General features: G+C 37.2%; 1 protein-coding gene across 1 annotated transcript; it reads left to right on the forward strand.

Annotated features, from left to right (window-relative positions):
• Positions 1-71: 71 nt before the first annotated feature.
• Positions 72-7,680, forward strand: LOC123563542 (uncharacterized). The gene is made up of 8 exons (XM_045356390.2): positions 72-199; positions 444-646; positions 1,116-1,261; positions 1,936-2,042; positions 3,561-3,668; positions 4,728-4,856; positions 5,939-6,181; positions 6,598-7,680. The coding sequence occupies exons 1-8, from the start codon at positions 115-117 to the stop codon at positions 7,293-7,295; spliced, it is 1,719 nt and encodes a 572-aa protein (XP_045212325.2). The 5' UTR covers positions 72-114; the 3' UTR covers positions 7,296-7,680.
• The last annotated feature ends 7,661 nt before the right edge of the window (positions 7,681-15,341 follow it).

Genomic DNA, 15,341 nt, shown 5'->3' on the forward strand with positions numbered 1-15,341 from the left:
TGACAATACGACCAGGAATTAATGAATTCAGCAGAATATTCTAGAGCATGGTCTTTACTATTTCTGTGGTACTAGTCTGTGATTGACTTTAGCCTTTTAATATTTTTTCATAGTATGGCAGAAACGGAAGGTATAAGGCTCTTCGACCTGAAGTCTGAAAGTGTTGCCAGCACTTCTGTGGAAACAGTGTCTGAAATAGGTATAGTAGTAAAGTCTTTTCAAAACTTGCATTGGAAATTCTTTAAACACATTTAGTCAAGCCTAAATAAAGTTTCAGATGCGAAGGATTTTTTACAACCAGTGAAAGAGTCTCAGATTTATAAGTGATTTTAGTATACGGGTTTCAAATGTTCAAAATAGATTTTTGTAGTAAAGGTAATCTCTCCCCCTCTCTGTCTGTCTGTCTGTCTCCCATCACTAATGTATTTTTTCATTACATTCAGCAAAATCAATTAGTTGTCTAGAGCTTGAGTTAGAAGTGACAAAGAAAGAAGAATCTTTCAGAGAAGAGACTATTCACCGGGAAGCGGACATCCCACAAATACGTGTGAATCTAGCTGTTGATAATGTACAGTTCCGATACATGTCCGAAATTACCGAGAAGAAGAAGAAGAAATCGAGGCAAAACAGTGTAGCAGACGTCATGGTAATGCTAGTGTTTTTCAAATTTTAAAAATTACATTTTTGTTCAAAATGAATTTTCTGGAGAAGAAGATTCACTGAATGGTGTATGTTAGAGTATATGGAGTTTTCGGAATCTTAAATAAATAATTTAGGTAGTTTATGTGTTTCGAAGTTCCATTTACATGTAGCCTTCGCCATTATTTCCTGATAAATCTCATTTTAGATTTGATTAAATCGTCCTTATATATGGAAGCGCCTAGGTGACAAGTGCATGCATTTTTTTAAATCTCATAGCCACAAGGTACTAATCCGTGGGAATTTAATACGGGCCACGAGACTTTACAACTTGGCACCTCGGAGCTTTCGTGTCCCAGGGTAGACGCAAAACTTTTAGATGTGCATAATTTTAGTAACATAACACTTGGTTATGAATAAGGTACTTCGTAAAGCGTTCGCTCTTTGTTGTATATGTGCATATATTTCTGCCTCAGTTTGAAAACTACCATGGTTATGCCACGGTCATTGCTTACTGTGTTGACTGCGATGATAAAGTACACCCATACTACCTTTATGGGGACAACTGCAAAGACGGTGTATATGTCAAAACCAGCAAACTTGAACAAGAAAAATCTGTCATGTAAGTAATATATATGTATAGATATATAAAGCATGTTTAAATTGTTCAGTACTGAATTTTTAGAACAAAATGGATAAATCAATACAAGTGAGCTATATATGTCTGCCCTGATGATTATGATATGAAACGGGTAGGCAGACAAAAAAATATATAAAGGAAACCCATTGGATATATATATATATATATATATATATGTATATATATTCCGAATGCAATCAATTCAGCTGTAAAAATAATAGAATTTTCAATTCTTTTACATGTAATAACATTTACACTGAAATTCCGAGGGCAAAAGCAACCCTGTCAGGTAGGAAAGACCTTGTACTCCTTGAACTGTCTAGTGACCTGAATTTATGGCGGAAAATCGTTTTTATCTAAGACGGCAAATCTGCAGACCCCCTAGCTATGATAGGCACATCCAATTTGCAGACCCCTCTATGATAGACAAAGCTGCAGAAAGTTTATGCGCATTGATTCACGTTTTCTATTGCGTATGACTTTGTCCAGGCTCGTTTGCGTAATGCGGATGTCGCTATCATTTTACAGAGCTGGAAATATTAAAACATTGCGAATCAACTCCATTGTTTTTCATTTTAATTATTTGTCTGATTTTTATGGGGTATCACTGGCCTATGAATTAATTATATTTTTTTGTTGTACGACACACTTTGTAGGATTCAAGGAGTATATGTGTGCACACCAAGGATAGTTGACTACCAAACCCGCATAGACAGTACTCGGTCAAAATTGGTTGAGAATGGAATCACCGACGTCGAAAAATGTGAGTTTAAGTTTTATTTCTATATACATAAATTCACAAGACAGTGTATCTATTCACGGCATTACTTAGTCTATAATTGTACCCCCCGACAACAAAGTTGTAAGGGGGTGGGTATACTGGTTTCAGGTTGTCTGTCTGTCTGTCCGTCTGTCCGTAGACGCAATCTTGTGCGCACCATCTCTCCTTATCCCCTTGACAGAATTTAATGAAACTTCACACAAGTGATCAGTACCAACAGTAATTGTGCATGGGGCATGTTAGGTTCTTTTAGAAAAAAAATTTGCAGAGTTATGGGACTTTGTTTTTTTTGTTACTATACTATATACATAGACACAATCTTGTGCGCACCACGGTGACCATCTCTCCTCATCCCTTTGACACAATATAATGAAACTTCACACAAGTGATCAGTAACAACAGTAGTTGTGCATGGGGCATGTTAGGTTCTTTCAGCGACAAAAATTGCAGAGTTATGGGACTTTGTTTCTTGTTAACATACTATGTACATACAATCTGCATATGCAATCTTGTGCGCGCCTAATCTTTAAAACCCTTGCACACAACTTAATGAAACTTCACACAAGTGATCAGTGCCAACCCTAGTTGTGCATGGTGCATGTTACGTTCTTTTAGATAAATATTCTGCATAGTTATGGCACTTTGTTTTTGTTACTATACTGTATACATACAGTCTATATACATAAAGTCCACATAATTATGCAATCTTGTGCGTCAAATTGCAATGTACTGTGTCAGTGCATGCGGGGGGTACATTCATCACTTTTAGTGATAGCTCTAGTTTGTTATGCCTCAGAATACATAGAGGTATTGAGCAGTCATTGTAATTTCTTTTAAGGGAATGATGCGGATTTTAATGGACGTAAATTAAGACTTGCACGGGATTAATAGGGACTAAAACAAATTAAATGGAATAAAAGGTACACGTGCTTTAAAAAAGTACAGGTGCGCATGCATCAAACGCAGCAGGTATCTATAAAAGAAATAAACAACAATTTATCTTGGTTAGTTTGTGATGAAAGCTTGACGCTCATTTTAATCAGTCTGAAGCCTGTACAATATACCTCCAAATACCAGTACAAATGAATATGAGAAGTTGTAGTCGGGACTCCAGTGGGTGATGTACGTGAAACGAGTTGGCGCATTTGTTTTACTATTAAAAAGAACGAGTTTATATTTCTACATGCAAAGCTGATAATCTTTTTTATTACATACGTATCTTCATGTATAAATATTATATCAAAATCATGAACTTGTTCAATAGCCTGAATAAAACTGACAGTACTGACTTAAATAGAAATACAAATGCAACGACATGCATTAAAATGACGTCACGCTCCCAGTATGAAATTTAGACGTCAATATGGCAAAGTATTGACGTTCCGGTTCTATTGTAATCGAACCAAAAAATAAACACGAGTATGTAGTAAAACGCACATCAATATTAACTTAATGTTTATGATGTGGTCAAGCTTGAACATATCATAAATACTATTTCAGGTGACGAGAAGACTGTTGACAAGCAGTGTGTATATTTGAAGGTTGTTGTCGTTCTCGGAGAGTCCACAAAGAAATTAAGTGTGACAACTACAGCATTGCAGAACAAAAGTACATATTCTGTCATATATCTCACCAAAGTCTGTAAAACTTGTGTTTAACTTATTAATGTAGCCTATTACTGCTTTTGATATAAAAATCATATGGGCAAAATGTTGCACCACTTAGAATATCTGTCTCGTCGAATTGACCGATAACACCCTTGACAAGTCATATGATGCAATACTGTCCAACGTGACAAGCATACATAATACCACAGTCACACATACGGCGCGGATAGCTACGTCAAGCTACGGATAGAAACGTAGTAATCCATATCGATCCGTACCTGAGCCGTACGGATTGGCACGGATTGATACGGATTACTACTTTAAGGTACGGCTCAGGTACGGATCGATACGGATTACTACGTTTGGTGTCGGCCCAGTACAATTTCCCCTTCTTTGCTGTATAGTAAAACAAGCACTTTTGGACATGGACTGTGAATTTCACAACAAAATTGCAGCATTGACAGCTCTGTATTTTTGAAGAGTAATACTATCCCAGTCAATACATCACAGAAAAACACCACCATCAACAATGAACTTTTTTGCTACACATCAAAGTATCTAGTCCATGTTTAAATTTCCCACTGACATCTGTCATGGCCGCCAGTCTGATGTAGTTTTTTAATCCTTCCGCACAGAAATGTAGTCCTGAAAAACACATAAAACAACTGTTAAAGACATCAGAAATGACAAAAAATGTACACAGTATCAATAAATACATTTGGAATTTAACATGTCAAAGTAGGGATAGCGTTAAATTGGGAACTTCAAAATTTCAAAGAACTACTTCCTAGGATACAACGACCCGGAAGTACTTCAATACCGGGGTGACACCGTTTCTATCCATGGCTGGACGTAGCTATCTGCGCCGTATGTGTGACTGGGGTATAAGGCTCAAGTGAGAAAGTGGGAATCCAGGAACTATTTACAACTGCTAGTATTTACAACACTGTTCTAATGTTTTTGCTATATAAACATTGTTTTGCTGATTGTCTCCATGTCATATGCTGTTTGAAATATTTAAGGTTTCATTTTCTGATAGGGATGTTATTCTTCTTTCCAGAGAATCTAAAAGTAAAGGATGTACAGTCGGATCATGCTACGATTCCTGGACAAAAGAGGACGTCGTTTGATTGCAGCCAGAAAAATGATGTTAAACGAAGACGAAAATCGATTGCTAACAACAAAGGCGGTCAGTAATACATTGCTTAGTCGTTAAAAATAAATTTTAGTTAATCTTCATTGCTAGCATTGTGACAGTAACTCAAACTCTTTCGAGAAAAAAAAACAACAAGAACAAAATTTGAATCAGACGATTTATAATTGCTTGTTTATTGTGTTGTACTTAATGAGTTTATACGGAGGCATTGCTGCTTAGCCGGTGGAGGAAGACTGCGGATGTCTCTGTGGATATTTCCGGCACAGGTGGGTGGATGCACGGATAAAACACCGACAAGTAAGTCAACTGCATTTTTCTCACACTTAAATTCTATATTCCAAATGGGGCTTCGGACTTACAGTGGAAAGGGACAAGAAAGTGTCTGGTGATTTTATGCACAGAGAAGACGAGATTTAAGGCTACAGTACTGTAATCTATATTGAACTATCATTGGTTATCATATTTTTCAATTTTTATAATGTATTTGTGTTATGTAAGAACTAAATACATACTAATCTTAAAGTGAAGTGATCAGATAAGAAAAATTAATTTGTTAGATTATGATGCACAAATGACGAATATATACTTGTCCTAAAAGATAAAAGGTAAGGGTAGATTTCCTGGAAGCACAGAAGCAGCGTTCTTTCTTATATTTTGGTTCATTGATTCCTTTCAGATAAATGAGCCGTGTCATGAGAAAACCAACGTAGTGGCTTTGCGACCAGCATGAATACAGACCAGCATGGATCCAGACCAGCCTGCGCATCCGCGCAGTCTTGTCAGGATCAATGCTGTTCGCTTTCAAAGCCTATAGCAATTAGAGAAACCGTTAGCGAACAGCATGGATCCTGACCAGACTGCGCGGACGTGCAGGCTGGTCTGGATCCATGCTGGTCGCAAACCCACTATGTTGGTTTTCTCATGGCACGGCTCAAATGTTTTAAATATTTTATTACGTTATTGTTCACCAAGTGGTCCCACGTTGTGCGAAGATTTTGGCTTTGTTATTTTCTTTCTGATTGTCTGTTGAACTGTCATAGCCTATATTCATGATAATAATCATTTTAGTTCAATATCTGTTCATGTAATTATCTCCATTTCGTTTAACACTTCAGATGCCCAACCACGTTTTTTCCAACGGTTTTATAGTAGACCAGACACGGAGCAACCTTGGGGTAATTTTATTGACACAGCAGGGTATCAAGAATCAGCGCTGACATGGAAAGCCCAAGGTGAAGCGCTACATTCTGTTTGCATGATATGCTACCCTGGTGGATGTGCTACAGGGTTTAGAGTCGGCACTGGCAAAAATTACATAATGACTGCAGCACACGTCTGTAGATTCATTTTACAGTCAGGTTAGTCTCATTGTTACAGTTACATTTTCAAAAGCAATTTAAAGTTTCCCCATATCGCAACAGATTAAAAGAGATTATAAATCACTTTCGATGATAGCAAAACTCGGCTTTATAAACCTGGAGAAAATATTTGCTCTTAATTCAGTTCTTAAATTAAATCATTAGTGGCACTGAGTTTGAATTTTGATAAGATGTTTTAACTAGAATGAGCTATGAACCACTTCACGAGTCCGCCCGATTCCTAAAAAATAGCCCCCCCCCCCCACACACACACACAAACACACAAAAACTACCGACATACATATTTTAATATCCATTCACAAGTTAACCATGTCATGGACAAAATAGAACAATACAAGTAACATAAACAGGGAATGGAGAAGTAAAGAAATGCGTATTTTTCTATTCAATTACAGAACGCGGTCGTGTTGGATGGACAACACGAAACGCACTGAAGAATCCCGATGTCTTTGCGGCCTTTGACTATCTGAAGGAAGGAGAACTTAAAGAGAAGAAAAAGTTCCATTTTAAGGAGCAGGTTCATTTCACAAATGATGAGTTAGATACAGCGGTGCTCGAACTTGAAGAACATCCAGATGGTACTCCAATGCCACCGCCACTCAAATACTTCCAACAGCCGGACTTTACTAAAGAGTTCTTCTTCATTGGTCATTCGGAAGGAAAACCTTTGGCAATAAACAAAGTTGACAAAGTTGTAGATATGCAAAGTGACAATGCTAAACAAGATATTATAAATATTAGAAACTTAAGTCTACTACATACTGTATCTCAAGAATATCCTAATGGAAGAGGATACGAACTGGAACCATATCACACTTTAGAAAATCAACATAGATATCTTTTCCATTGTAAATTTACGCAAGGCGCATCCGGATCGCCAGGTTTGGTTTTTCTGAATGACGGTCGGAAGGTTGTTGTGAGCATGTTACTGTGTGGATATCCGGTGTGGTATTATGATCCAGATATGGAAAAGTTTCGAACCAACTGGTCAAAGGATTGTCACTGCGTGGAACAAGGCGTTAACCTTTCATCAGTACATGCATTGATGTCTAAAGAGAATCCAGAACTTTGTAATGATATATTTTGTCAATAAATAGACACAAGAAAGGACAAAACGAAAGGTGCAACAGCGAGGTCCCCTTAATGTATCATATGTTTGTCGCATGCAAAGTCAAAAATATTTATGAAATAACAATTGTGTACAAGAGAAGCTTTTGAATGATAAGATATCTTTCATTCTAAAGCTTTAGGGAGATACCATAATTCGTATTAAGACATAGTTGTCCGTCGGATCTTGGAATTATATTTCAGTAAACAGTTTAGTATGAAGATACAAAAATTATTTTTGTTAATATTCAAATGTAATGGATATTTTATTTCTTAAATGTTAATGAATTGATAAGTTATAAACTTAATTTTAAATTTTAAAAATTGCAAATTTTACGCATTTTGTAATATATTGAGAGAATAAACGATGTGATTTTAGCGTATGTTCATTGTATGTTGTTTTTTTCAGCACACTCTAAAATGACGAATAATCAATACGTGTCCAGACTTTATATTGCCAGTGCAAAAATACAAATCATGGGTCCCCATATCTACCCCATATTCATCAATGTTTCAAGTCTGAAGTAAATACCTAGACTTTAAAATTCAATTTTTCCCCTGGCATTTTCAAATAAGCATAGACTGCAAAGGAAGTTTGCAGCGATGGAATCTTTATTTTGTAGCTATAGGTGACTCAGTAAAATGTTTGCAGACGAAATAGCAAACTATATAGTTGCTCTTTTCAGGTCGCAAGTTCAAAACTTTAAACGATGATGAATATGGACCCTGTTTTTATTTATTTATTACACGTTTGACGCCGTGGGAATGAAATAAAGCCTTTACACAAATTTGGCAGAAATGTAATAAAACTTAGACGTTGACGCCATTTTGAGCATGGAGACGTAATAGGTAAAGAAAGAAGAAAATTTGATGTTTTAGTAGGAAAAGCTAATATGTGATAAACATTACATATGTGCCATTCCACTTCAAAGTTATCGAATTGTTTGAATAAAATTGCCTCGCATTTCATCAACTTTATTCAGCTCGTTTAATAACTTGGTATGAAAAGACACTCGTGTAACAGCCTTTATATAATTATCTGTTTTAAGCAGTAATCAGTAAAACTTTAGTAACCATAATACATATCACTGCCATAAAAAAACGTTGATGCTTGTGCCCAGTTATTCTCTATGTCGGAGAAAGGACGTGAAATACATACACGTCCATAGTTATGGTTTGGAAGATAATCACAGTTGACAATATGAAAATGTACAAGTATTTGTCAGCAGCTTGTAAAAGTAACGAATAGAATGTGCCACGGAAAGAAGAAACTTTGCATGAAATGGTTGTTTGTTAAAACTCTGTCGAATGAGAAATCTTCCTTTTTATGATTTAAATGATAAGACTCGCAAGGAACTAAATATCTCACTAGGACGAAAGTCCTTTTTCTCGTAATCCACAAGTCACAAGTACCACCTTCACTGGAAATGGTCGCTTCCTCAGCCCCACAGAGAACAATTTAAAGAAGTAACTTGTTATATCTGTTTATTTTGGATTGTTAGAGTGCGTTTATTATCTCTCATAAACAGACTCCAACAAACCGAGTCTGTTGAGTGTTCTATGCTTCTAATGGTCATTTTAAGTTTGATTCAAAAAAAATAAATACTGCATCTAAGCTAAACGAGATGACCAGAAAGAGACCTTGATTTTCAGCTAAAGTAACTCTATGCATTTGAGATACATTTGAAGTGAAAGATCATTTCTTCTGTACCGCCAGTTCTGTAAAATGACAAAGATGACATGTATAAAGACAAAACTGGATCTTATTTTAAAGAGCTAAGGGCATCTTAAATGTTAATAAATATTATAAAGTTGTTAAAAGGGTTTGACCTTAAAACAACGTGTTTTGGCGGCCCTTTGTTCGGGCCTCAAAAAAGTACTTGACCTTATTTTAGAAGTAAACAAATTAGCTCTTTAGTTGGGAGGGGAACCTAACTTTGTTCATGTGAAATTTCAAGCACTAGATATATCTTTTACCCGAGTTATCCTGAAAAATATTCCAAAAGTGTCCGATTGTAGGACGCTAGCCAGTAACAGGCTGAAAAATACTTCAGGCCTGACCGTGAATCGAACCCGGGACCTCTCACACCTAATGCGGACACTCTACCACGTTGCTATAAAAGCTTACTCAATAGCAAGGAAGTATAAGTGCACCCTTATACTCGACCCTACTACATACACCCCCTCCATTTTATCATTCGTCCTCGAATTCCAGGAGTTTGAACCTTTGTGGGGCGTTCAAGCTGTCCATTGATATCTACTCGTGAGTTATATACGCTGGGTGCCAAATGTAACAGGCTGAAAATACTGAAAAACGGGATGTATTATGTGATGGCATGTCCGTGTATCCTTCTATCCGTCATATTTCGTGGCCGGAGCATAACTTTAAAACCATTCAAGGTATTGACATTTATCTTGGCATATAGGCAGTCTGGCGATGGGAAGAGCGCATAATCTGGGTTGATAGAGGTAAGATTAAGGTCACTCATTGAGATCAAATCTCAAATCGGACTTAATATTTCGTTTCCGGAGCATAACTTAACCCATTTTCATGCCTGAATTTTTGTGCTCCCGCCCCCCACCCCACCTCGTTTGTGGTGGGGACATATAGATTTGCTCTTGTCCGTCCGTCCGTCCTTCCGAGAATGTTGTGTCGCGCCTAGCTCCCAAAGTATTTGACGTAGAGTCACAAAACTTTACAGGAATGTTGGTCAGCATGTGTAGTTATGCACCTGGGCTTTCGCGTCCGGATTCATTCAGTCGTGTAGGAGTAATGGCCCCTGACTTTGTAAAAATTGGTCATTTTAGTGTCATGTCGCGCCTAGCTCCAAAAGTATTTGACGCAGAGTCACGAAACTTTACAGGAATGTTGGTCAGCATGTGTAGTTGTGCACCTGGGGTTTCGCGTCCGAATTCATTCAGTCATGTAGGAGTTATGGCCCCTGACCTGGAAAAAAATTGTCATTTTAATGTTTTGTCGCGCGTAGCTCCGAAAATATTTTACCTACAATCATTATTTCTCTACACAAGACCAGACTTCTTGTCCAGACTTACTCAAAAAAAAAAAGTTTGTGAAACATGTATGTAAAATGTACTTGACCTAGAATCATAAAATATTAGAAGATTGTTTTATAGCCTGTGGAGTGTACTATTTAGGATTTTACTCAGCTAGGCCAGAGTTATGGCCAACTAAGTGAAAAATACACATAAGGTTCTTAAAAGTTTGTGTTGCAAACATCTTAAAAATTGTTTTAACCTGAGTCATTAAACCATGTTACAGTGGCAGGAGTTGGGGCACCTGTGTCCTATGGACACACATCTAGTTATTTTAGGGGAAACTTTAAGCGTAAAAAATGTTTGTTTCCGGTAACATGCTCAAAAATATTAGAGTAGGTAGGTCGGTATTTTTTCTTTATTTTTTTTTTCTTTTTGGAATTTGTTTTTATCAAATGGGATTTTTTGGAAATTATTTTTAGTCAAAAATGAATACAAATAAGGGGGTTATGCCTTAAGAGCATTAGTAAGTTGATTTCTAACATTTCTGTCCGTGTTAAAAGCATAAAAAGTGCAGTTTTGAAAAAAAAAACATTCTTCAAGACCACAGAAACATTAATTTTAGTGTCGGGTCAAAGTTTAGGGTAGGTCGGGATACCGGAAACATTTTTGTCAGAATAATTTGTATATTTGATGTATTGCTAACATAACACATAAGCACAGTTATTGCTCGACTCCCTTTTCATGCTATCTTTGTTACAATTATTGTTGAATTGCTGTTAATAATAGACTTTGGGTCATTTGTGCCTGATTTGGGTTCATTATATGGATAGCTGGGTCCCAGCTTCGCACATTATGTCATTTACAAAAGTTAAAGGGAACCAGATATTTGATACAGCAAGTACTCGTTGTAAACTGTTATGTTTAAATTTGGACCAATCAGAAACAAGTTCTAAAAATAGCACGTCTGCTGGGGTATAAATAAGTAGATGGATGACAGAGAGTGCATTCAGTGTCCAGCGGTAGAAGAAGATACATCGAGGATTCAACTAATAATTTATCCCAGTAACTTGATAAGGAGACTATTGCAGTTACCCTGTCAGAGCGGATAAATTATTAAAAAGAAGACTTAAGAAGTTCATAGACTAAAGAAGAGTTGCAGAATTTCAACAAGTTTTCGAGCTATAGGGCCAGCGCATAGGAGTTTTACCTTAAGGGTAGTTTAATGTTATAGACGACAGCAGGCTGAGCATCGGAACGCTGAGACAGAGACCCATAGTTTGATAATCTACTGAGATAGTAGGAGAGTTCCAGCTTATAGACGGTTCAGCGTTATTGGCGAAGTACAGCCAAGGCATCGGAGATATACCTATATGGTAGTTGAATTCTACATATGATAGCATATAGGCGCTGAGCATCCAGGAGTCAGGGCAATCATATAGAGTTGAGAGGACAGAGGCCGAGCATCTATGCGATATGACTCGTATTTTGTTGATTCAAAGACATTGTCTCACAGGAACTTCAACAAAAAGACCAGTCAAGTATAGAGTCTCCAGCTTATAGGAATTTGAGCTAATTATTTTAAATTGAAGATTGTTAGTTTGAAACATTTAGTGATTTGCCTGATCCCTGAAATCGACTAGCTCATAAAAGAAATCATTTACGAATCATTGGTTCACGTATCATCTAGGCAAGGTAGCCAGAGGAAAATTCTATATACGAGATATTTGGTCTCACCAGCTCTACGTTTTAACAAAGGACATTCTACATCGTTTGTCAGCTAGTCTAAGCCATAGTCACCTTAGCGATTGGACCCAAACCATTGTTCAAGATACTAAAGGCGTAGGCACTTCCCTGGGTCATATAACCAGTATCCTGGCAATATTGTTACGCCTTACATAGAACTGAGCGAAACAATTAAATATGAGTGTATCAGAGTTTATTTTCTTTAGATAACAAGATTTATTGACAAGCAGGCAACTTTTATGTGCGTCCCCAAAAGGGGACGCTAGGTACGAGGGTTGTCAAAATACTTTTTATGGCATGTCCATGATGATTATTGTTGATCATTAACTGATAATAAATTAAGTGCAAGTCCATTGAATAATATTTCCTTATATAGTGAATGTACAGTTATGATATACATGTATTTGTGTAAAACATGTTATCTGTTGCAAGCTCAGTTAGATCTCGTATACAACTCTGGTCTCAGTCTCAAAATATTTGTAGTGCAGTCTGACATCGCATTTCGTACAAGCAAGTATGCAATGTTTCTTACACAGGGTTCATCTTCTTTGTTTTGATGGTGTTCCATAATGGTCTTTTATATCGTAGCGAATGCTGTCTAGAACACGCTTGACTTACAGCAACTCGGTGCCTTTTAGGGCGATCGACAGGAACTCGTCTAGTTCATCGTAAAAAGGACTTTGACAATGGCTCTGCGCACTCCAAAGAGATCTAAAGAAACAGCTTTGCCAGTTTCTGTGGCTCTGTACAAATACCATGTCTGCTGTACGGCTATGTCAAGGCAATACGCAAAGATCGACCACCACCACTTCTTGGAACGGATCGCAACTTGTACTTTTCAACATTCTGATCTATACGCCTGGTTGATGCGTATCCTCTGTCTGTCAGTACGAGACCATCGTGATGCTGACAAAACGTTTTAACTGAACTACAGGAATATCGCGTTTTAGGCTTTTACTATTGGTTGGTGGAGGACGTTGTGCGGACTTGTTTGCTTGGTTTGACTCGGGGCAATGAATACGTATGGGTCTTGTCCCCGTCGATGTTCCAGCAACTGGTATGTTACTTGGTATCTCATAGGTGTCTGTGTCAGATCCTGATGTATCTGCATCATCCTAAAGTATAAATAAGCCATATCGTGACAAAATCAACGATCAGGATCCATACTGTTCGTCTGTCAGTCAGCATGGGTGCGATGATGTGTTCAGCGAACAGTATGGGTCCTGATCAGACTGCACACAGATTTTTCTATGCAAATGCACATTTACATGTAAGGACATCCAGTATGAATACTTTTCTTACGGTACAGGAATAAACAACATATTGTGTTGTATAAATTATACATCTTTGATCAATTTAATCAAACAAACGTCAGACTGCAACATTACTTCGGAAAAACGTATTCACATTACCGTGGACAGGACAGTTTCATCGTCTGACAATGACAGTTCGTCCCTCAGGTCGAATAAGTGTAACTTACGCATCAAGTTGTCTCCCTGGAAGATTGTTTATATCCACTTTTCCATCCTCTCCAACACTATCTTCATCTGTATTGTTGCAACCGGTGGTGGTTCTATATGTGTTTCAGCTCTCTGCAATGACTGGTCATCCTCCAGCATTGATAACACTTGATCCAAATTAAAACGCCTACAAAGTAATATGAAACAATAAATACAAGTAATAAAAAGCGTGTACCCACTTACTCCTAGCGTCCCATTTTAGAGACGACTTTCCAAGGAAATTATACTGTTGATTCTTTAAGTAACTGTTTTTAAATTAAGTAACTAATATAAAACAATGTTGTTGTTTTTTTATTACATGCTAGTATATTATTTAAAACTGTCATAAGGTTATATGAAAAATTCACTTACCTTTTATTTCTAGCCAATTTTAAGTACATTTTCTCTAAAAATAGTCTATTTGCTCACTGTATTTACTAATTAGTGGCAAAATCATCATTTCCCACATTCTGATGGCTCAAGTGTCTGCTGATGAGCCTGTCAGTTATCATAAACATAAACATACAGCACTAATAATTGTCCACAGTTGCGGAAAATAGCCATAAAAGTGCAACAACTAACATTGCTGTCCCATTTTTCGTCCACCGTGCCACAACAACTCCCATATTAAATTACATTTTTACATTTTCAGTTTCTTGTGCCTCAGTATCCCTTCACCGCCGCCACACAGAACCCAGCCACCACCCAAATGCCACCCACCACTACATTACCACCCCCTCCGAAAAACACCAAAATATTTTTACTTCATTGTGCACATATTACACAGAAAACAAGATGTGCTCGATTGGCAGGTAAATTCACTATGAATACTTAGTTGATGAGTTATATTATATTAGACATTGTGCGTTTCATTAATTGGTCAAATAAATTCTATGCTAATAATTCAACTTAGCTTGGATATATGGCTACGTCCTCGTCGTTGTCCATGACCTTCCTTGATCTAAAACTTGGGCCGTACATTGTCCTGCATTGAGTTACTCCTGTTCTGAAGTTACCGACCGTTCAAGGGCGACATCCCTTTCAGTTGCAAACTAGTTTTATCCACACCGTTCAATATGCATTCTGTCTGTTATGTATTTGGAAGAGTCGTGGTTTGTGGTGTGTGACTTCTATATAATGTTTGTGCTAAACGTTTCAATAGTTTCTACTTAATAGCAGTGGAATCACCGGAATCATTAAGCACAGCAGCAAGCGCATCCAGAGTGAGAGTCAACGTACGTCCAGTCATTCACGAACATGCACTATAATTGAGTGCTTCCTGTACCCATCAGGTAAGATTGTTGACCAACACCGGGTTGTACAAAAATAAAACGTTCAGATTCGCAAATAATTACACACTCCGATTACCACTGAATTGAACAGATTGAATGAAATGCGTGCAAATGCCCATATGTCAGTTTACAAATGTGTCATAAATGCATATAAAACTCCTATTTTGAAAATGTGTTTCATCAGTTTTTAGCTCGACTATTCGAAGAATATGGGAGATATCCTACTCGCCCCGGCGTCGGCGTTATCGTTAGTGTGAGCGTCACACAAATGTTAAAGTTTGCGTACCACCCCAAATATTTTCAAAGTCCATTGAGATATTGCTTTGATATTTTGCATACTTGTTTACCATCATGACCCCAGTCTGTAAAAAGGAGGAGGCAACTCTATCAAGAATTTTGACTGAATTATGGCCCCTTTTCAACTTAGAATATGCTTATTGTAATGTTAAAGTTTTACTCATAGCTTATATTATACTATCAAGCACTGAGAATAGTCGAGCG

The sequence above is a fragment of the Mercenaria mercenaria genome, chromosome 2 (assembly GCF_021730395.1).
Source record: "Mercenaria mercenaria strain notata chromosome 2, MADL_Memer_1, whole genome shotgun sequence".
NCBI lineage: Eukaryota > Metazoa > Mollusca > Bivalvia > Venerida > Veneridae > Mercenaria > Mercenaria mercenaria.